At 38.0% G+C, this 23,534-nt stretch overlaps 1 protein-coding gene across 1 annotated transcript in view; it reads left to right on the forward strand.

Annotated features, from left to right (window-relative positions):
* Nucleotides 1-23,534, forward strand: part of LOC118814597 (nuclear pore membrane glycoprotein 210-like) — a 58,914-nt gene that overhangs the window by 8,571 nt on the left and 26,809 nt on the right. The window contains exons 6-18 of the mRNA XM_036580292.1: nucleotides 1,413-1,563; nucleotides 3,174-3,415; nucleotides 4,626-4,753; nucleotides 7,798-7,908; nucleotides 9,704-9,813; nucleotides 10,890-11,027; nucleotides 12,129-12,266; nucleotides 13,414-13,569; nucleotides 15,954-16,245; nucleotides 17,431-17,576; nucleotides 19,105-19,317; nucleotides 20,717-20,911; nucleotides 22,806-22,995. Of these exons, the coding sequence (XP_036436185.1) occupies nucleotides 1,413-1,563; nucleotides 3,174-3,415; nucleotides 4,626-4,753; nucleotides 7,798-7,908; nucleotides 9,704-9,813; nucleotides 10,890-11,027; nucleotides 12,129-12,266; nucleotides 13,414-13,569; nucleotides 15,954-16,245; nucleotides 17,431-17,576; nucleotides 19,105-19,317; nucleotides 20,717-20,911; nucleotides 22,806-22,995 (2,210 nt within the window). The remainder of the gene's footprint in view (nucleotides 1-1,412; nucleotides 1,564-3,173; nucleotides 3,416-4,625; nucleotides 4,754-7,797; nucleotides 7,909-9,703; nucleotides 9,814-10,889; nucleotides 11,028-12,128; nucleotides 12,267-13,413; nucleotides 13,570-15,953; nucleotides 16,246-17,430; nucleotides 17,577-19,104; nucleotides 19,318-20,716; nucleotides 20,912-22,805; nucleotides 22,996-23,534) is intronic.

Raw genomic sequence — 23,534 nt, forward strand, 5'->3', positions numbered from 1 at the left:
CTTTTGAGCAAGTCAGGAGTGAGCTGGCTCTTGTGCCTAGGATTGTTGTCTTGCTGCATATGCTGCACTTGACCTTCAGTTCATGGACTGATGATGGGACATTATCCTGTTTTAGCTTTGCACCAGATGTAACGGGACCCCTGTCTTCCAATAAGTTCCACTTTCGACCCCTCAGTCCACAGAACATTATTCTAAAAGACTTGGAATTTTTTGACAAGGTGTGTTTTGGTAAATGTGAGACGGTTAGCAGAGTTATTCTATCCCATGGATATAGTTTTTACCCAGTCTTTTTTTTTTAGTAGTCGACAGTAACCTGCAGTTCCTTAGATGTTTGTGAGTCGTTGCTGTACTCCTGCAGTAACTTCAAGAAAATTGAGACCTTTTAACCTACTTTACATTGCTGGAAAGGTTATAGCTAAGTGAAATTTAGCTTAGCAGGGCTGGCATCTATCAAGCCTGGGTGTGTCAACTTCATCTTGATTTGGTTAATTGGTTGATTGAGTAACTAAAGGGACATTTTCACACAGGGCCACACATGCTTTCTTTTCTTCAATAAATACTGTGTTCTGTTTTTTTTTTGCCTTGAAATGTAGTAAGTCAGGCAAGACATGTTTGGTGTCTGAAGTTTGGTTCTTTAGTTTTGTGTGACTAATGTCGCTTGCCTTGAAAACAGTTATGCGTTAAATCGATATATGCACATAATTTTATAAAAGACAAAAGTTGTATTGATGTGATATATTTTATTGTTGTGGAAATGATGTAAACATTTGAATAGTTAATCATATAAAAAATCTTTTTTCAAAATATTATACGTGTTGTATATTGCTAACAGCGCTATTTTCTTATAGCTCATGTTACCTTATATCAGACTCCCTACAATGTAATCATTCTGAGAGCAGCAATCAACACATCAGGATATCGTCCCAGTTTACATACCGATGGTCCTATTGGTGATGCAAAAGTGCTTGGCAGCTTCATCTTTATCTAGAAAAGTAGACAACTGTGCAAGCGTTATCGTAGACAGAGAATCACTCACTGAGATTAACACTAATTAAAGCATATTCCTGCTTCTGAAAGCTGGAAAACGGGAAAAACTTAACTGAAATTGGTTACATAATTGGGGACATTTGACATTATAGTGTGTTATGTTTGTATTTATTGCAAATTGTGCTGTAAATTGACTTGTTTCTGTGCTGACCGGCATCCACCTAGAAGTATAGCCAAATTTTATGTTAATAAACATTTGATTTGGTCTAGAAATGCTACAAAAACTGATAAATATATTTAAATCCCTAAAATGCTGTTTGTAGTGATGTACGTTTTTGAGGATGATAAAGATGAGACGATGAACCTGTAAAAGATCTGAAGTGTAACACGGAACAGACTGAAAAGTTGTATATGTTGTCATTTAGGTTTGTACGTTTCTCGGACACCAGCTACAGCCCTGACCCTCACATCTTGTCTCTGGAGGAGCTGGGGCAGAGAGGGGACAGTGTGCTGCTACAGGGCGTCCGCAGTGGCTCTGCACGCGTACGAGTCTCCCTCCGTCACCCTGAGCATAAGGTACAAATTATTATTGGTTAGTGAGTGATAGACCTGTCAGGATGATGAAATTTTAGCTGGCAATTAATTGTCATGTTAATAATTGGTTTTAACATTTAATTAAGATTGAGATACACTGAGCTCAAACAAACATTACTCACTACCTCCCTCTAAAAGAGTAACTATGGCTACGTTCACACAGCAGGTAAAAGTGGCCCAAATCTTATTTTCTTACCAAATCAGATTTTTTTGTTTGGCTGTTCACATTATCTTTTAAATATCACCTGTATGCAACATTAGTCTGAACAGATCAGCTCCTAAACTGACCCACATGCGCAAAAGAACAATGCTTCACGTGCGCACTCATCCAGAGTGTGTTTGAGCACTTCGTAAAAAGGGCACGTTATTCGGTCACGGCCACTTCTTTGGTTCGCGTCCTCTGATTCTTTAAGCTTTGCTTTCAAACTTCTCTTTGGTGCTGCAGCCTCGTTCTCCAACGGCCACATTCGATCATTTCTTTCAAAATCTCTTCGAACACGGCGCGGCTGCGATAAGTGCCTTCTAATTGTTTGGTACAGAATGTTTGTGCGGCCTCAGCAGCACAAAATGATGACGAATGGCGAGTTGGATTGACATAAAAGTCACATGAATTCCAATCTGGCTGTTCAGACTGAGTTGCATTGCAGCATATCCGATACGTATCAGATTTCAGCACCACATGTGAAAGTGTCCCGGAATTCGGAATTGAAAATGTCAGATTCAGTGTGTTTTTTGCTGTTCACACTGCCACACAGATAACACATCTGTGTCACATACGAAGAAAAAGATTGGATTTGGGCCACTTTTACCTGCTGTGTGGACAAAGCCTAACAAACATCAAATAACATTATTCACCGCTCAGCACCGCCCTCTAAAGGTGTTATCAAACATCAAATAACATTATTCACCGCTCGGCACCGCCCTCTAAAGGTGTTATCAAACATCAAATAACATTATTCACCGCTCGGCACCGCCCTCTAAAGGTGTTATCAAACATCAAATAACATTATTCACCGCTCAGCACTGCCCTCTAAATGTGTTATGAAACATCAAATAAACAAACATTACTCACCACCGCCCTCTAAAGGTGTTATCAAACATCAAATAAACAAACTTTACTCACTTCCGCCCTGTAATTGTGTTAAAGCACCAGTCAGAAGTAAGAACTTTTGTTGTGTTTGATGGTTTCTGCTTTTTTTATTTACATATTTTTGCTCGTTCGAGTGTTTTCTTGCAAAGTGAACATGAAAACCATGAGGTCACAACAATATGATTAATTTACGATTCTTTAGGTGTGCATCCTGAAATCTCAAACTTGACCATGATTCAATTAAATTATTTTGGTATTATTCAGAATTAGTTTGAAAAATGTACTGAATACACAAATGTGGCTAGAGGATCAATACAATACAGCATGCTTTTTATTTATTTATTTTTTTGACAACAACCTGAAAATATATTGTAGCCAAAAATGAGTGCCCACTTAATTAAATATATACTTAGAATTGACTGTAACACTTTTAAGAATGATTACTGTTGAATTGCCACCTTTAGATGTGTCATTATGCATTGATGCAGTAGTGTTTGTGTAGCAGGTAGTGGAAGCCAGTGTGAGCTTATATGTGATGGACAGACTTTATCTGAGCCCAGCTGATGATATATACCTTCTTTTGGGTTCAACTATCACATACAACGTGCAGAGAACTCAGCAAGAGGGAGACAAAGGTACGCTCAGACATGAAGTATTGACAAAGTTACTGTCATCAGATTTGTTTTACTTATTTGTATACTCATATACAGTTCCTTTTAAAAGTTTGGCACCTGAAAAGTCTTGAATTAAGTACTGAAAATTTAATATTTTTTCACTACTGTAACATGCTAAACAACTCAATACTCAGATTTTCAGTTCTTTATTTAAAGGATACTATAATAATCATTATCATCAGGAATCATATTTTAGAAAACAAATCTTTCTTGTTTTAAATATAAGAGGTTGATGCAGGATGTAAACATTATTAAAATTCCAAACCTACTGTTCACTCCCCAGTCCTTACATCCTATACATTTAAACCGAGCTGTAGATTAGCCACTTCATTGTTTTTGTGATGTCACAAAAAACAGCACATTTACAAATATCTGCCTGTTCAGCCTACATTACTTTAGCACTGCTCATTCATGCTGACGTTTTCGAATAAAGTACTGGGCAGCCGAAACAGAGGTCATTTACATATCAGTCTTAAAGGCACAGTAACATAAACTGCCTGTTGAACTTCAAGGGACAAAGAGAGATTAAAAACACATAAAAACAACTGCTTTTGGTACATAAAACCACACAAATGCCATAAGTGGACCTCAGGAAATATGTAGGACCTTTGGGATGTCATACAATGGGAGATTCGCAGCATGAATGCATCTGAAAAAACTACATGAATTACATGATGCAGTTGTGTCAACATGGACCAGTATCTTAAAGGATGTTTACAACATCTTGTGGAACCCATGCCACAAAGAATTAAGGCTGGTTTGAGAGTTAAGAGAAGCCCTAGCCAGTGTTTGTATGGTGTTTGTCATAAGGTGCTCAGTGAGTGATTTGTTTGGCTTTTAAACTGGGCATTACAATTTTTAATGTATTACAAAAATGATATTTTATTACAGTTAAATTTATTAAAATTTATTTAATTTAAAATGGGAATGCTGACTGTGTTTCTAACAGCCTAACAATGCAGTTGCACTTTTACAATTGTAAATGGTGCTTTTGGAATTTTGTATTATTGCTTTTTACATTTTACGTTCATATTGTGCGGCCCCACATAGCCCCACATACAGTATATTATTTTATATAACAGCTTTTGCTAGTATATTACACTACTAATATTATATCACCATAATATTACCACAGAATAAACACAGATGTGCACTGACATTCAGTCATGCCTAGAATGTCAGTGCCACAGTATACAGCTCAGAACACTTCTGCTGAACTAGTGCCACTAATGCATGAACACTCTTTTCTATGTCCTTGCAGAGGTCTCTCTTTCTGAAAGTGGTTATATGCTGGTTGTCGAGGGATACACAGGTGAAGACGGTGATGATGTTGTCAGTGTTAACCAGGACACGGCCAGACTGACTGCGCTGCAACTGGGCCATGCTACTGTAACGCTCAAACATCAGAGTATCCTTTCCTAATTACCTACTACTACCTCAAGTGTAATCATGAGATGACAAGTTCGTAGACATTCACAGACATCTGGGGATGGGAATCCAAGAGAGCATAATTGGCCTCTCTTTTGGATGGATAGGATAGTCCTTTCTCTTCCCCAGCACTCAGCATGATGGTAGCCAGCGTGGGTGTCTCTTAGCTAGCATAACAGCATTGATCCAACAGATCAGCAGACACACATTTGTTTTTTAATTAATGTTGTTTAAAGGGCCTGCATCTTACATTTCTCTTGTTTTTTTCCATGATGTCCACTTATGATGTTTGTGTGGGTTTATTAACAAAAACTGTCATAATTTATTTATATATGACAATTTTCCAGTCTCTCTTTATCCCTCAGATTTGAACTGGCTGTTTTTGTTATCTTTAAAACTGATATATGGCTGATATATAAAGGTATGTGGACACTCCTCCTATTTATTGAGTTCATGGGTTTTGGGCCCAAGTATTGCAAACAGGTGTATAAATATTAAGCACATAGCCACATAGACATGTCTTTCATAGCCAAGTAGATGTACAAAAGCCTAAGGTTCTCTGGTGTGTTAAATTACGCTTCACTCTCTAGCAGTCTTATGACAAATCTGGGTTTGGCAGATGCCAGGAGAACGCTACCTACTGGAATGCACAGTATCAACAGTTGTGTTTGGTAGAGGAGAGATAATCGTCTAGGACTGTTTTTCAGGGTTTGGGTTTGACCCCTTAGTTCCATTGAAGGGTAATGTTAATGCTTTAGTATAAAAAGACATTTTAGACAAATACATCCCTGCTGTCGGAACAAAACTTCATCTCCATAATGGTAACTGTACAGGAGAAGTCAAAAACATTCTTAATTTTAAATAGAAGTTAATAGAACTAGATTTTGTCTGAAGTAATTTTGTTGCTTTACTGTTGGTCTATTCATCATGAGATTTTAACATGTTGTTAAAGCTGGCATTTTGAAATTCTGTAAAAAAAGAACAAAATGGAGATACAAGGTGTCATTCCAACAGCAGCAAAATACTTCCAACTTTGTGACAACAGCCCCTTTCCTGTTCTAGCATGACTGTGCCCCTGTGCACAAAGCAAGCTCCATAAAGACACGGTTTGATGAATTTAGTGTGGAGGAACTCCAGTGGTCTGCACAGAGCCCTAACCTTGACCTCACTGAGGACCTTTGGGATGAATTAGAATGCCTATTGCAAGCCAGGCCTGCTTGCCCATCATCAGTACTTGACCTCACAAATGCTCTTTTGACTGAATGGGCACAAATTCCCTCAAAAACACTCCAGAATCTTGTGGAAAGTGTTCGGTGTAAAGGCTGTTACAGCCGCAAAGTGGGGCCAACTCCATATTAATGCTGATGGACTTGAAATGGGATGTCCAACAAGCTCATACTTGGACACACAAACTTTGGCCCATGTAGTGTATGTAAATGACATCTTTTCTAAATGACTGCCCTGTTTTGTGCCTGATTCAAAAAGCATTCGAGGCTAAAATATTTCTTATAACTTCAGTATGAATGGTCGGGCTAAGCAGATATTTGTGAGTGCCAGTGACATAACCAAAAAAAAAAAAGTAAAATGAAATGGGCTGTTTTTCCACCCTGGTCTCCTTATATAGACTTTATGTACTGGCAAGTGAACTGTATGTTTTAAAACCTTTACATTGTTCACATGAAAACCATTCCAAAAAAGGTGGGATCATAGGTAAAATGCAAATAACAGAAAGCAGTAATTTATAAATCTACTTTGACTTTTTTTTAACAAAAACAGTACAAAGACAAGACATGTAATGTTTTATGTTATCAATTTCATAGTTTATTTTGTAAATATACATTTATTCTGAAATTACGTCCTCAACACATTGTAAAGAAGTTGAGACAGGTGCAATTTAAAACTAGAAACATTATGAAATATTCAAAAACATATTAAACAGGTTATGCAGTTTTGTTTAGATATAAAAGGAGCATCCAGGAAATGGACGGATGCACAGTGGAAACATGTATTGTGGTCTGATGAGTCAGCCTTTCAGAATATTTGTGAAATACTGAGTGTCTTTTTCTGTGGGCCAAAGAAGTAAAGGGCCATCTAGATTGTTACCAACGTAAGGTTCAAAGGTCAGGGTCTGTCATGGTGTGAGGGGGTATTAGTGGGTAACCTACATATCTGTGAAAGCACCATTAATGTTGAACACATTTTGGAGCAACATAGAAACCTAAGCTTATTTCAACATGATAACACCAAGCCACATTCTGCACGGGTTACAACATCATGGCTGTGTAATCAGAGAGTGGGTGCTAGACTGACCTGCCTGCAGTCCAGAACTGTCTCTCATTGAACGTGTTTTATTAAGCTCAAAATATGACAAAAAGGCCCTGTGAAAAAGCTGAAAAATTATGCTTTTAAGATGGAACCAATTAATGTTTTCGGTCCAGAAACGTTTGTTAAGTGCTGTTAAATAAAAAAGTAATGTAACATAGTGTTAAACATGTTTCTGTCAACTTTTTTGGAATGTGTTATGGGCATCAAATTTGATGTCATCGTATATTTACAAAAAAAACAGTTCAACAAGTAAAATATATAATATGTTTTGGACCATTTTCAGTTTCATACAGATCACTTTATGTTTTTATTTGCATTTCACATACAGTCCCAACTTTTTTGCAATTGGTTTTGTACTACATCACACTCTTTTATTTCAAAGGACTGAAGAAATTTATTTTTTCCATGATGTAAGCCCTTTATCTGTCCACATCAGATGTAAGCAAAACTATTGTCTGTACATCTGATCACTTACTTTCTCTGAAACGACAGCCTAAGATCTTCTGTTTTAGCTCTGATATTCTGCTGTCAAATCCTGATGCTCTAATATTTTACATGCATTGTAGAAGTGGCATGTAAAAGTTCTTAAATGTCAAGTAAAAATAATCATTTTCTATCATAGTGGATAATAAATTTTAGAACCAGGACACACACACACTCTTGTACAAAACCCCAGTTGTCCTAATGCTGTTAAAGTAGAGTGTGTTGTTTTGTACGTTCCTGAACTGAGCCGTGACCCAGGTGTGCAGCATGAGTCAGCGTCCCACCTCCCTCGCTCCAATGTGCACGTGGTGGCGCCCACCTACCTGAGTGAGTTGACCCCTGCGCACCTGCACACCCACCACTGCACTCACTTTAAAACACACCTGAGGCATGTTCAAATCTGGGTGGCAGTAAACACATTAGCTGTAGACTCTTGCTTTTGAACAGCCAAAAGTTGAACTGTTATAGCAGATGAAACTGTTACAGACTTTGAAAAAACACAGCAGTGGTTTTGAGATGTTAGAGTGTGTGGCGCTGGTACGAGTGTATCACTGTGGTCAGAAATTGATGACCCTGGAGCGTGGGTGTTCAACTAAACATATGAAGGTCCATTTACATCAGATTTCTTGCTTACAAAGGTCCGGATAAACAAACAAAGGAATCTTTTCCACTGTAGAGCCAAATGGTTTTCACTGTTCATAACAGCAGAGCACCAGTTAGTCAGAATCCAACCTGAACTGTTGTGTTTGGATCTGTAGCCCATTAGCCTAGATAGCAGGTGTAGTTTTGGTGTTTTGTCTGAACTCATCTAAACTTGTGTCAGTGTAACTTGTTAGTTAGAATCAGACCTGTTCTGTGGTGAGCAGAGCTGGTAGCATGGTAGCTGTGTTATTGCTAAACAGCTCCTCTCTCCTAGTCAGGAAAGACGTTTCAGCATTTAGCTATTAATATTAGATTGATGGTTTGACATTTATTGAACGGTGGACTGAAAATCAAGCACTTTCATTTATTTAATGACCGTGTAAGCCACCTGAACTTACTCGATTGTTTTCGGTTTTGGCAAGACACCGTGGCACAATACCAGAGTAAACATAGTGCCAATCAACAGTAGCTACATCATTATGTTATCCCACTGAACTGTTCTGAGGCCCTGAGCACAGGTTACTAACCGTGTCAAGAACAACCCTTACCTTTAAACGCTTAACACTCTGCACTGTCAGAGATGAATGAGCCTTCTGGTGGATTTTCATTTTTTATTAATAAAAGAAAACTGAGTCCTCTTTATAGTTCACTTAGATTGTGAAAACAAAAAGAACTGAGGTCGTTTGCAGTTGGTTCGCTTTCAGGTTCACTTTAACAGAACTCTTTTAAAAAAAACCTATATGTGAAAACACTTAGTTTCCTTTGGTAACCAGTGGCATTCCACAAACTGTAATGTTGTCCTCAACAATTGAATACGAATCCAGCCTTCACTCAACATGGACATATTATGAAGAATAAACAGCAAATTGTCATAAACGCCTTTCTGCTCATCTTGCAGCTAAAAAGCTTTAATAGGGCTAAAATCTTAGGCTGACTTTACATGGTGAAACTTTCATGCAAGTAGTTGCATGTTATGAGTTGCATGCAACTTAATTTCTGTGCAACTTGACTGTTACACAAAGCTGCACACATTTTAGTACTCACTAGTTAGCTAAATTAGCAGCTTGTATTTATTAACACATTGTGTTTTATTGTTATGTAAAGTGATCTGCGCCATGTTACATTTGCATATATAATATAACATCATTTTTCCAGTTGTCTTTCTCCTTTGTGTATATATAGCGCCATATATCTTTTCACCTGTACTATATATGTATGAGACTGTTGTGGCTAACCCTAACCCTAGGCTCAAGTGAGTTGCAGGACTCTTTACATTATGCAACTCAAAATTAAATTTAGTTTAATGTAAGTTGCAAGCAACTGAAGTTGCGTGTAAGTTTCACTATGTGAAGCCAGCCATAGTGGGACTTGAGGAGAAAGCAGGTTTAAAGAGGAAATGTGTGTGTGTGTGTGTGTGTGTGTGTGTGTGTGTGTGTGTGTGTGTGTGTGTGTGTGTGTGTTTTATGTATGCGTGTCACAGCTCTGAGTATAAAAGAGGAAGAAGACAGGTGGGTGTTGGAGACTGGGCGTCAGTATCATTTGGCGGTTCACGTTCATGACAGCGCAGGCCATGTGGTTCATCTGTCACAGGTACTTCCTTTATTAACACTAACATATCATTTAAAAAGGCATTTGTTGGACTGCCAGTTGGTGAGGTGTGATGGTTCCACATTTCTGCTCTACCCTGGTTCCCAGCATACTAGGTTAGAGCAAGAACTTGGAAGTGACTGGTGGGCCCAAAGGAATAGGTTCAGAAATGATGCTTTACACCACTCCAGCCAGCGTTTGGCTTTGCACATGGTGTTATTAGGCTTGTTAGTTGCTGGTCAACCTTGGAAACTTAATCCATCATAAATTCTAATCCATTCTAATCCTAAATACTGTTCTTGGAAGATCTTACACTGATGTTGCTTCCAGAGGCCGTTTGGAACTCAATAACGACTGAGAACAGACTTTTACATGCTATGTACGTTCCCTAGATGTTTCCACTTCATAATAGCAGCAGTTACAGTTGATTGGGGCAGCTCTAGCAGGGCAGAAAAAAAGACTTCATCCTGAAATAGTGCCTTGTTGAAAGACATTGGATACTTTAGCAAAGTAGAGGTTAGCAAAGTAATGACAGTTGATGCTTAAAATTGTAATATTGATAATGCTAATAAACAGTAATGTAATATTAATGATAGTGTTGATGTGCAGAATGTATTGTTCTTCATTTACCGAATAGCATATCTAGTATGGCATATTCAGTGTGTGACATTGTGAGATGTTAACGGATTCCTGGTGGCCTCCAACAAAATATTATAGACCTATTGTGTATGTAGTAATCATTCTTCCTGTACCAGTAAATGATCTCTTCATGTGATTCTGTATTTCTGATCTAGATATCTTTACTTTAGTAAGAGTATTATGAAAACCAATGTAATTGTAACTAGTAATTAATATTGCAGTGGATATTATATGATTGGGATGCTAAATATGCAGATTTTGTTAATTCACTGACAGATAATGCGAACAAACCGGCATCTTCCAAGGTGCTGAGAACCAACTGCATTTCTCCCTCAAGGACAAATAGCATTTATGCACTGGATCACTGGTTTGTGCTTGGGTGTTTGTCACTGACAGTCTCTTTTCTCTATGTGAATGTCTTCTCTCCCGTCTCTCTGCAGAATGTGATGATGGTGGTGGAGCTGTGTGACAAATTTGCAGTATTGGACTCTTCCCCTAATCTCTCCAGCCACCTGGTGCAGACTCGCGCAGCAGGACGCACCTCAATTGTTGCCACGCTGTCTGGCCTGCTTACCGAAGTAACACACGCACACACAGCTTTATCAGCACATCTCTTACTTTTTCCTCTTGGAATATAGCACAAAGACACAGTCCTGTCAATCACTTTTCCCTCTCACTTCCTGCTTCTCTTATCACACCTTCAGATGCTTATATTAACCTTTAGAAATATAGGGTTGTTATGTCAGCTTGGCAAAGCCAGCTTACTGTTTTGTTATTCTACGTTATTTGTTTCTGTTTTCATTGGGGGGGCAGTTTTCAAACTAGAACCGCAAAACTGCGGGATCATAGCGCCCATACAGGAATAATGGAATTTGTGTTTCTGGCGTCGATTTAGTTTTTGTACAGTGTTCATTTAAACATAGTTTTTTTTTCCCCATACAAAATGGATGGTGGAATGTGGGGAAATTCAGATCTAGCTGCCACAAATTATATCACAAAAGACATCTTTCATAACATTACATACAGACTCTGTCTGCCTGCTGTCCGTCTATTCCTTCATTTGACCAGCTGTTCTTTTATCTGTTTGTCTGTTCATTCAGCGGCAGCATTTCCTAGATGTAAAGTGAATAAGAACTTAATGTTCTTTAAGACACCATATAAAAAATGGATAATGTTTTTAGAGAACAGACACAGTTGTTTCACTTGTGCTGTTGTGTGTAGTTCTACTTCACTGGCGTAGAAGGCTAAGAGTGTTGGGTTAAGGGCTGGATGTAATATCACAACAAATTACAGTATCATACAATGATTTTTAATATTTTTTCCTGGGACTTTAAAATATAATCCATCACAGGGAGTTACACAGTTGATTACATTCACATTCAATTTACTTTCTGTTTTAATAGGTTTGAGTTTTCTTTTTCAAAAAATAACAAAAACATGGCAAAAATAAAAAGGTGATGACTGCATACATGAAAACATAATAAAACAGCTAGAACAAATACTGAAAAACACTCACTAGTTTCTTTTTTGTCACTGAAGCGATTTATATTACAGTTTATTTTATTCTTAATGATACATGTATGATCACATTTTATTAATTGCACAATGTCTTTTTCAATGCTTTTAACATTAATGACTGACCACATTCTATGCATAATACAAACACTTTTGTCTCATAGGATGGTGAAGAACAACCCCTCATTCCACCAATCAAAGTGCAGCAGGATGTGGAGATCTATGAGCCCCTCACTTTGCTGCCTTCTTTGCTTGTGTTTCCCTGGCAACCCAGAAATGAGCAGTATCAGTACAAGCTACAGGTACAGGAGTTTCCTAACACAGTAATCTGAATATACTTGTAAGTATAGCTTTTTGTGGTCACTGTATGTTTTGGGATATTGTCTACTGCTAGAACACTGAACAACTGCATGTATTATAAGAAGACCTTTAAATAACAATAACCAGTGTAGAGTAACTGTATAAGCTACTAAATAATTATATAATGTAAATACAGTGCTTATAATAAATATTGTACTAATTCTAGGCTTCTGTACGTTACAGTAAATTGTTATACAATTGTATGCAAAGTTAAAACACCTCTGGTCAAATGACATGTTTTGTTGATTTTCACACATCTTCTATAAAGAACACACTTAAATATGATTATATGAATATATCCTGAATGTATGACTATATTTCTGCTAAATATAGAGTACAATTTCTCTTTATTTGCTGGGTTTAACATACTGGAAAAACAAGCCATAACAAAAAACAACTTTTCCCCTTTTCTTTTATCATGAAAATATGTTAGATTCAGCAAATAAACTGTAATTGTGTATTACAATTGCAGAATTGTGTTCTCAGTAGTATGTGTACTTATTTTCCTTTAGGAAATCAACAACATATTTAATTTGACTTCTGAGAATTTTTCATATAACTGTAGATGACTGGACATCAGCCTGTATTTAAATGTATTGTTAGTAATGGTTTAATTTTGCTCTAGATCCTACTTAAAGTGTAAAGTACACTGAATATGGCAGGTTGTTTTGATGGTGCATTTTGTTCAACTTGTTTGCAAACCACGGAAACTTTACGTTACATATTGTGTATCATGAAAAACTATTCATATTAAATTTCTGCCATATTTCCCACTCCTATATGTATGCACTGCAAAGGTTATACTTGGACATTGGTTGCATTTTCTGCACTTCTTAACCAAAGCAATTTCAAACACATTCCGTGATGTTGAGGTCTGGACTCTGGGGAGGTCAGTCAATTGTCCTTTTTTGTCTATTTCCTTTTCTCAGTAACAGCTTCTTGACAGCTACACATCCTTTCAGACTCATAGTGCTGAGTTCTCACAGTGGAAGGATGGACTGAAAACTGTTTATCAGACGTGGAGATGATTAGGCCTAGCAACACCTTCGCAAACTGTATAGTACTACATGTGCGTTTTTGTGTCTGCAGGTGCAAGGGGGTAGCGGCTCTCTAAACTGGGTTGTGTCTGACAGTGAAATTGCGACAGTGACAGTAAATGGCACGGTGTTAGCAGGAGAAAAGAGAGGCCAGGCTCATATTGAGGCATCGGATGCCAGAAATCCTCTTCACAAAGCATTTGGACAGGTGAAAAAAAAAAACAAATGAAAACACACAGACAAAACCAGGACAAGTAGAGTGGCACTTCTGAGCTCTGTGTAGTGCTTTGGCGGTTGTCCATGTCCCATTTGAAAGGCCTGAATCAACAAAGGATCATTAGTTGAGCGTGTTGATGACAGCAGCAATGCAGTTCATCTATTAGACTTATTCCTGGAAACAGGCCTTCCTGTAGAGCTCCAAAACTAATCTAAAACACCTGGCTCTAATAAACAGATGCTCCAGCAGCCCTTACTTCATCTTATGTGCATCTTATGTGTTATAGTGAGTTGAAACTCAGCTCTGCGCAAGGGTACATGTTCAAAAGCATATTCATGTATCACAGAGTTGGACAGATGATTAGTTAACCTACAAAAGTCTCAAGATAAAACAAAAGAATGTTTATGTTCTTAATTTCTTATGCAAAGCTCACTGACACAAGCAGAGAAATTCTGCCTTGGAAATGTAGGTTCTAAGCTTTTAATCCCTACCACATTTGTGTTTGTATGTAGAAGAGATATTTTATTATGATTTGAAATTTATAAAAGTTATTGTTGTGCAAACAGTATTTTTTGTGGAAACTGTCCTTAACTTTTTTTTGTCATTGAGTCAAGCGTAAAAATTGCAGGCTCAACACTGTTGATACAGTGTGAATTACAGAATCAGTTACATTCACATTCAGTTTATATTCTGTATCAGTGAGGTATGCACTTGTTTTTTTCACAAGACTATGCACACAGTAACTTTTCATCAAATTCAACTCATAGTAAAATATCTTCTACTTACGAACACAAAATTGTATAAACATAATTTATCATGTAAATTTGTAATTGGGTCTAAATAATTATGTATGGTAAATCCAGTGCTAAGAAAAATGATAGTAATAATTCTAAAGTATAAAAACGGTTATACAGCTGTGTGCCACAGATTGAACACTCCAAGTCAAATGACATGTTTTGCTGATTTAGTGAAAGCCCTCAACAGGAAACAAACATAAATATGATATTTTTCTGCAAATGTTAGTGCACAATTTCTGTTTATTTGCTGATGTAAAAATGTAAAATGTAAAAAAAATATATATATATTTTTATTTAAGTTTTGCGCATGTCACTTTTGATGGTTTTGTCCAAATATGTTAAATTCAACACATATACAGTAATTGTGCATTGAAATACACAGACGTATGTCCTTGGTTTTTATATATGTATATGCAAGTGCCATTGTGTAATTATAATGTGTCCCATGTACATTATAAATACATAAGTGCCTGTATGTAATAATAATTCCTGAAAATTTAAAGCTGATTCTCAGTTACCCTGTTTTTTATCAGATGCTACAGCAAATTGATTTGAAAGTAATTATTAAACTGTTATTCTTGTTTGTTGCTTCATGAAATTGTAAAGCTTCATGCAACTATCTAACTTTTGCAACAGTAAAGTTAACTTTGTAAATTGAAGTGAAGTAACTTGAAGTGATTTATCATTAACGGTAGCTAACAGTTCATGCAATTGAGAATAAGCAGTTAAGTTGGTTTCACATTCATATATTTTTTCAAACATAGGCTTGTGTTTGCAACAAAGAGAGCTACAACTTATTTTTAGTCTGAAATTACTGCTGTTTTGCTGTTGCAACTACTGAACTACGAAGGGACTGCAGAGAAACTATATTACAGTGATACAGCTACAGTCATGGGGGTCAAAGCACTGCATTACTGAGCTTTATTTATAAAGAGTATTTATCATCTGGTCTCTTAGTGCTTAGTTTTAGTGTAAATAATTATTATTTTTAACCAAGACAGTCACCTACAGCTTGTCTGAAATTAATGCCAATTTTCTGTTAACTGCTGAGCTGCTATGGGGTCATCGACCAGTTACATTACAGTAATACAGCTTAAAGTGGCAATCATTGGGGTCAAAGCACTATACAGCAATGTGCTCCGTTTCATCTTGTTAATAAGTACAAGTACACTGTAATAAGTTGATGTAAATTTATAGCAGAAATTTACTGTATTCCTTAAACACAGCAGATTGCTGTGAAGAACGTTGTATATAGAAGAAACAGGTCAAGCTCTTCTTGTTGGATTTTACAGTAATTAGCTGTTATTTTTAAGTATTTATTAAGTATATTGGGAAAGTGGCTGGTACATTGTACAGTCTTGAGCAGCCTGTCTCTGGATATTGAAGTGACTGGGGTGGAGCTTCCCAGCATTCCTTGTGGTTTTGTTAGTTTTTGTTAGTTTTTGTTAATTTGGGGTCTGAATGTTTTCCTTACTTGGTAGAATACTTTTCATCCTGTCAGATTGTGTGGTTGGAACTAACTGTAAAAACAATCATATTTCCTATTCATATCTTCTGTGTATGTGTGTGTGTGAGCAGGTGCTGGTCGTGAGGCCTGCCTGGCTGCAGCTGATGCCCCAGCAGGGTGACTGTAAAATTGGGGAGAAGATAGACCTTCCTCTGGCTGTCTGGGGGACTCAGGACATGTCCGATACACACCTTCAGGCACACACAGACCTTGATATGCATCATGACCCCAACACATACTCTCAGTCTGACACTGCCAAGTCCTCACAAGCCTGGAATGGAAGCTTTCTGTCAGTTCTTGACTGCTCTCACCTCTCTCTGCATGTCCACACTGAACCTGCCGGAGTCTTCACACTCATATCAGGTACATCTTTCCCTTGTTCTGTCTCTCATTGCCCTGTAGGCCAACAGGATATTTATGTTTTTTGTATTTATGTAAAATTTTAAACCCAAGTCATTTATTATTTGCTGCTAATGTAACCATAGTACTATACAAAGATACGAAAAAAGACGAGGACTGGGAAAAAGGTACAAACTTGACTAGGCTATTTCATTCATAATTACAGTTTCCTACAACATTTTGCATTCAGTGATTATGCTGTACGATGAGCAGCAGGCAGTAAACGTGCTATGCTGGCTTTACACAGTGTACTTTCGAAACTCAGCCGCAACAGTTGCAATTGTGAGACAAGTTTATGAAACAGCTGATCAAAACGCTGATAATGCATCACGTGATCACATCAAACGACATATTTTCAAGCCACTGATTTTATTGGACTAGAAATAAAAACAGAAAATAGTTTATTAGGCAGTTCAAAAGGAGACCCCCATGACTGACTCAATTTTGTAATTTTCCTAAGCCATGACAATAAATGTGAGCTTCTCGAAGCTAATGTTTCTGTAACCAGCTGCATTAACTAACCAGCTAATGCCAACAGCTGTTTAAACAGTTGTTTGTGCCACCGTTAATTCTTCTGACAGAGGTCAGATTCATTTGGGATCCAAAGGATGAAAGTCATTACAGAAGAGGAGACTTGTTATACTTCTAGGACAGGATGAGTGGGACATCAAGCAGGCTATAGCCGTAATGGCTGCTTAAACATTCAAAGGCTTGACACACATACAATAGATAAAAATATGAAATATGCAGGAAAGTACCACAGATAGCAATGACAGCTGGAAAAAAACAAAGATGAAAAAATTCTTCAGATGTGTAAAACAAACCTCATGGATGCAAGAGCGATATAGTGCGTTTAAAAATAAAAGCTACTAATTTGCAGAACTAGTGGAGGAGTCAAATGTATCACATGCTACTTTGTAAGTTGCCTTGTGTTACTGTCAGGTTTCACAGAAATGGTGTTGCATGCAAGTCACAATATGCAACTAGTTGCATGAAATGTAAAGCCATACTTGGACAGCTGCACCACTCAGAAGTCTTTTGGTATATATATATATATACACACACACACACACATATATTCACTCTGCTTTTCTATTGTCTGTCTTATGTATTTTTATCTATTGTATTTGTTCTGTAATTCTCCCATAGGGTCTGTATCTCCTGGTAGTGGCTTCTGTGGAGGAGTGTGTTTAGAGGCTGTGGCACAGGGCCACACACATGTGACTGTTACTGTTAAAACAGACAGGGGCAACATCAGTGCCACAGCAACACTGGCTGCCTATAGTCCTCTCAGGGTAAGTTGTATGCAATCAGTGATAGATACTGTAGTAAACAGTAGTACGGTAATACATTTTTTACGGTAGTAAAAAAGATAAGAGGAAAGTGTGTAACTGACTGGGTGTGGTTACACTGCTCTTATTGAGCTATACACAAACATTTCTGTAGTATAACTACAGAAGACTGAGGTTTGAAAAAATAACAGGAGCGATATAAAGAAAAAGCTACTGATGTGTACTGATGGGTAGTGAAACTGTAATTACAGCCACACTTTAGCTGTGTAGTGCATTCACATTCAGTGTAACTGCAGTTATCTAAAGCAGTAGTTGACCTTGATTCATTTTACCTCAGTCTGTAAGAGATTATTGGATTCATGACTGCATTAATCTAAACTGGGTGTAGTTTTTCTGTGATCTTTTTTTTATTAGTTTTGAAAAGATATCATCTGTAGCCTACAATCATCTCTGATGCGGACAAACATAAATAAGCACAGTCAAAATTACTGTCAGTAAAAGCACAGATACAGTCACAGTCACACCAGCTGATAAAAAAAAGTAAAACTGATGCAGTAAAACCGATGCATACGCATCCCACGTCAATACTGTAGCTGATTTAGCTTAATTAACTGTGTGTAGTTTTTGTGGTTTGACAACAATGATTGTGGATTGATTTTAATACAGCGTGAATCTGCAGTGTGTCTACACACTTAAAAATGATGGCTTTTCAAGGGTTCTTTAGTAAAGAGAATGGTTCTATATAGAACCATGAACATTCAAAGAACCCTTTGTATGATTAAAGTGTTCTTTGTATGGTAAATTGGTTCTTCAGATTGATGGAAAATGTGCTCTAGATGGTTCTATATAGCACCAAAAAGGGTGGTTCTATCGTTTATGTCAAGCCTGTAACAATAAAAGAACCCTTTTTAGTGCTATATAGAACGCTTTTCAAAAAGATTCTGTTGAAGCCGTATAAAATACCTTCTCTAACAATCTGAAGAACCCTTTAATGATGCAAAGAACCATTTGATCATGCCAAGGGTTAAGTGTTCATTGTTCTATATAGAACTATTTTCTTTACTAAAGAGCTCTTGAAGAACCATCTTTTTAAGTGTGTAGTTTTGCTGTCTGACAGTAATGAATCCAAAATGAATCTGCAATATGTGTAGTTTTTGCAGTCTGACAGTAACAACTGTGGAGTGATTTTAATCCAGTACGAACCTGCTTCGCGTGTGGTATTTACAGTGTGGCAGTAATAACTCTGGATTGATTTTTATCTAGTATCTGTAGTTAATAGTGATGCTGTTCCAACCCACCTCATTCTAATGGAATAACAAAACCTGCTAATAGACAAGACAGTACAGCATGTTGTTATTGTGCCAGGCTAGGACTTTTTAATCCAGACACTCTATGGGAATTTGGGGAGATTACACTGATACTTAGTGTCTTACAAATCAACCAATCAAATTGCTTAATTTGTATTATTACACAGCTTCCACTGCTGCTCCAATAGTGATAATGTGAGGCCATGTTTGTTTCTCTTTCTCAGGCTCTGGTGTCAGAGGTTCTTCTTACTGTGGGCTCCTCTCGTCTGCTGGTGTTTGAGGGGGGGCCACAGCCATGGCCGCTGGCCCCAGCCCGCTTCTTCAGCAGCACCCAAGCACAGCCAGAAGGTGGCCTCACCGTGGAGGAACTGAGTCTGACGGAAGTGAGGCTTGCCAGACATGCATACCGTGTCATGTGCATCTCACTAGGAGAACAGGTCAGAGAATCTTCGAGATCAGACGTTAAAACGTTTTTTACAAAGTATTACCCTTACCCTTCAAATGTAATCACCAAAGACATATTTGGCATCTGATGTTGGCTTCTTTAGTTTTACTCTGGAGCTACGAAGCTAATGTAGCTAAAAAGTAATTTTTGTTGAATTGTACAACCTGCATGCCTGAATCATCGATGAGTTGTTCAGTGGTCTCAAATTATGTAGTTTATGTTATGTATTACATGCTGTTACTTTAATTAAATTGAACAAACGTGTGTTGCCTAACTAAAAAAAGTTGTAGCAGACGCGTTGAAGCATGAATTTTGTCCGTACATTTGTCAATTTTTAGAGATAACAGTATGAAATACAGCATCAGAAGCCACGTTAGCAAGTCTGATTGAGATTACTCAACAACTCGACACAGTTTGAGGCAATTGTGTGATGATTTAGACATGCAGTCTGCACAGTGCTAATGGGTGGGGTATAAACTGCTTAATACATTAGCCACGTTGGCCTTCTGGCTTTAGTGAAAAGCTAAAGAAGCTACCAAACATGTCTTGGTTGATTGACCACTTTTGTGGTAAGTAGAAAATTATACAAATTAGGTAGGACAACCAAACGTCCAAGCCTGCAGTTATTAGCCTGCACCAAGCTCCTAACATGAAGTGAGATGTAGTGCTTCTCATCAACATGTCAAGGAACCTTACACACTGCACAGTTCCATGCTTTTTCCATGCTTTAATGACATATGTGCTCTGATGGCACTTAGCAAAAAAGAGAGAGCCGTCTGTTAAGAAGCTGCCTGTTATTTCTCTTTGCTGCACACTGCTAGCTTTAGCTTCCCTACAGCTCCTCCCCTTATTTTACTTTACATTATGTTTAGCTTGAGTGCGAAGAGCCGAAAATAAATGCTGCAGTGCTTAGGAACTTCAAATTGCTTCAGTCTGACTCGCTACAGTGAAACAGCCAAGCTGAAGTGACTATTACCCTAAAGCAGTCATCTCTAGCCTTGGAACTTGTAGAATAGACTTGTAAGAATGATCTGATCTTCATCTATGTCCAGGAAACAGGATCAGAAAAAGCTGACAAATTATATCAAATAATGTGTACACATAATATTTTAATGTGTGTGTCTTTTTTAAGATTTTCATTTAAAAAAACAGTTGGACAGGAGGACTGACTGGTTGTTTGGTTGGGGGGGGGCGGCGATTTTAGAGGCCGCGCGTTATCACAACATCACAGCTGTCATGATCTACTGTGGCCGAATGATAGCTGTGGTGTTATTTGTTACAGCACATCTTGTCTTTTACTTTTTAAATTTAGGTACTTTGTGTGTGTGTGTGTGTGTGTGTGTGTGTGTGTGTGTGTATGTGTGTGTGTGTGTGTGTGTGTGTGTGTGCAGTGGTTAGTGTTCAGGTGTGGTAATGCTCCTGGTCCACTGAATGAGGAACCCTCAGTAGAGGAGAGCAGAGTGAAGGTGGAGTGTGGAGTCCCAGCCAGTCTCTCTCTCTCTCCTCCTCCCTCTTCTTCTCCTCCGTCCATCCCTCTATCCACACACCATTACTACTGCCCACAGCCGCAGTACCCCTCCAGTCTGGTGAGTGATTTAGTGTTATCTCTTTTTTTCTTCTCTCGGTTTTCCTGTTTTTTTTACTCTTGTCATTCCTTCATTTTCCTCTCGCTCACTCACTTCACTCATTCACTCTCTCTTTCTCTCTCTCTCTTCCTCCCGCTCTCTTTTGCGCCCCATAGCACTTCAGTACTTCATTCAATTGAATGACAAGCATGGCAAAAAGTTGTCAGTTTCCATAGTAACAGCATACCTACATCCTGAGAGCTCAGTGTGTATGAGTGTGTGTGTGTGTGTGTGTGTGTGCGCGTGTGTGTGTATATGAGAGGGCTTTTCTAATAGTGAGTATTGTCAATACTTTGCTGACTATCTCTCCAATCACTTGCTCCATGTCAAAACACATAGAGCCCCTTCTGTAGGTATTTAAGTAGGCGTTACCTATTATGCATGCAGCTGTGTCACATTCCTGTAATATTTGCCATTTTGAATGATGAATATGATAGCAATGGGCAGTATGGACAAAAATATGTATCATGGTGTAACTAAAATTTCTGACCGTTTTGGTATATGTAGCGTGTATGTATATATGTCATTGTTGGCCTTCAAAAACCATGTATCTGGACCATTTTGCCTAATTAGTTCAAACTGCAGTCCCACGGTAAAAATCTATTAAAAAACAATTACATATTCAGGGTGGGCGGAATGGCAAAAATATAAAAATCACAATACGTCAAGAAATTTTCACGATACACAGTATGTCACAATATTGATCATCTGATCAGTTGGAACTGAGAAAAAGAACCAGTAAAGTGCTACATTTTAAAAAAACACTATCAAAAACTGAATACAATGATTTTTATTCAATATTTGGTATAATATGTTGTGTTAAATCCAGTGAAATAGGACTACTTTTGCACTCTTTATAATGAAACACGCAGTTTGTCACTGTTCTACAAGTACTGACGATATCACAGTACGTTCAGAGAAGCATATTGTATTGTGCTATAATTTATCACGAAAACCATATATATATAGTCTTATTGCCAAGCCCTAGTTATGAGCTAAATGTCTACAAAATCATAATTTACAGTGTGCTTTCTGTTGAGTGGTGGCTGTCTCAAACCCTAACCCCTAAATTTCAACTTGTATACATAGTGTTTAGTTCTTTTTGGTTTCTCTTAAAGTGGTGCTGCCCAGGACACTGTTGGCTGGACATTTTTGTTTGGTAGACTATTCTCAGTCCAGCATTGACCGTGAGGTGTTTCAAAACCCCAGCAGCGCTGCTGTGTCTGATCCACTTGTACCAGGTTTGACTGGGTATGCCTGGTTGTGCCCTTGGGCAAAGCACTTGGACAACCCCCCTCTGCCCCAGGTGGTGCTGCTGTACAGGCAGTGCTGTGCTGCTTCCATACAAACCGAACCATGGCCTAGAGACCGAGGATTGAACTGAACTGTACCTCTGCCACCTCCTGGGCTGATATTCTCATGTGAGCATTTTTGCGTTCTTGTATGGTTGGAGAGAATTTTGAAAATTTTGGTGTGGACAAACTTTTTTTTTTTTTGATTTTGTCTTTAAAAATATCCGGATACTTGTGTATAGCCTTAATTGAAGTAGGTCTGTTGTCACGGCATGGGGCTCCAACATCCCAATGGATTCACAGTTCTAATGCAACCTTACTGTGCACTCTCTTCAGTATGGCTGTTGCCCTACTTTAGGTCTAGGCGGAACCAAGCAGTGTCACTGGGGAATGGCAGCCATATATACTCATCCTCATCTCTCTCTTTCCTTCTAAAGGCATAATCGATTTTCCTGCTATCAATTGTTCATCAGTTTTTTCATGCATTACCATCTTGTTTAAAAACATTCAGGTCATCTCATCCTCACTTCATTTTTTTCTTTCTTTTTGTCTCTGTTCTTCAGTTCTCAATATCCAGCACTAGAGAGACAGTGTTGCAGTTATCCGTGTTTGACCAGAAGCGGGCACAGTTTGATAACTTTACTTCCTGCCCAGTGACCTGGAAGAGCTCTGACCCAACTCTTCTCTCCCTTCTGCTACAGTCCACCATGACCCAGCAAGACCTGCCCACACAAACAGGCTACAAGCTGCATGGTGTGTACGCTCTGTATAGTCTCAGAACACAGAGGAAAGAAATAGTTTAGGAAAAAAAAACAATCTACAAATTGAAATTCAAATTAACACAGTTTACCTTAAATTTTGCGATCTGTTAGGTGTCTGAAGTTCTTTAGTTTTGCAATGGGGATACGAGGTTAGGCCTGTGCTGGTGACAGAATCCTCTTCTGGTAATTTTGAGACTGTCAAACGTGGAAACAAACACAGTGATAGCATCTGAGTTGAAGTTTAGTCTTTGTCAGGTAGACAAAATAATCGCATTGTTCAGTACATGAGTTGTGGGTTGTAGTATATTGGGATCATTAATTTGGTCACAAAACTGTAAATGGTCTTGTAAGAAAGAACAGAATAGTGAATGTCACATGAACTTTACTGTCTGAGGCCGTAGTGCCTGTAGCTGCTTAGCTTGGTTTAAATTGTGCAAGAGCTGAGGCATGTTTTTCTTGAAACCCAAAGCTGTTTTGTCTGATGTCTGAAACCTGATGCTGTGGTCAAAGGATATCCTATTTTTGTACAGG

This window comes from Colossoma macropomum, unplaced genomic scaffold, assembly GCF_904425465.1.
Source record: "Colossoma macropomum unplaced genomic scaffold, Colossoma_macropomum, whole genome shotgun sequence".
NCBI classification, from domain to species: Eukaryota; Metazoa; Chordata; class Actinopteri; order Characiformes; family Serrasalmidae; genus Colossoma; species Colossoma macropomum.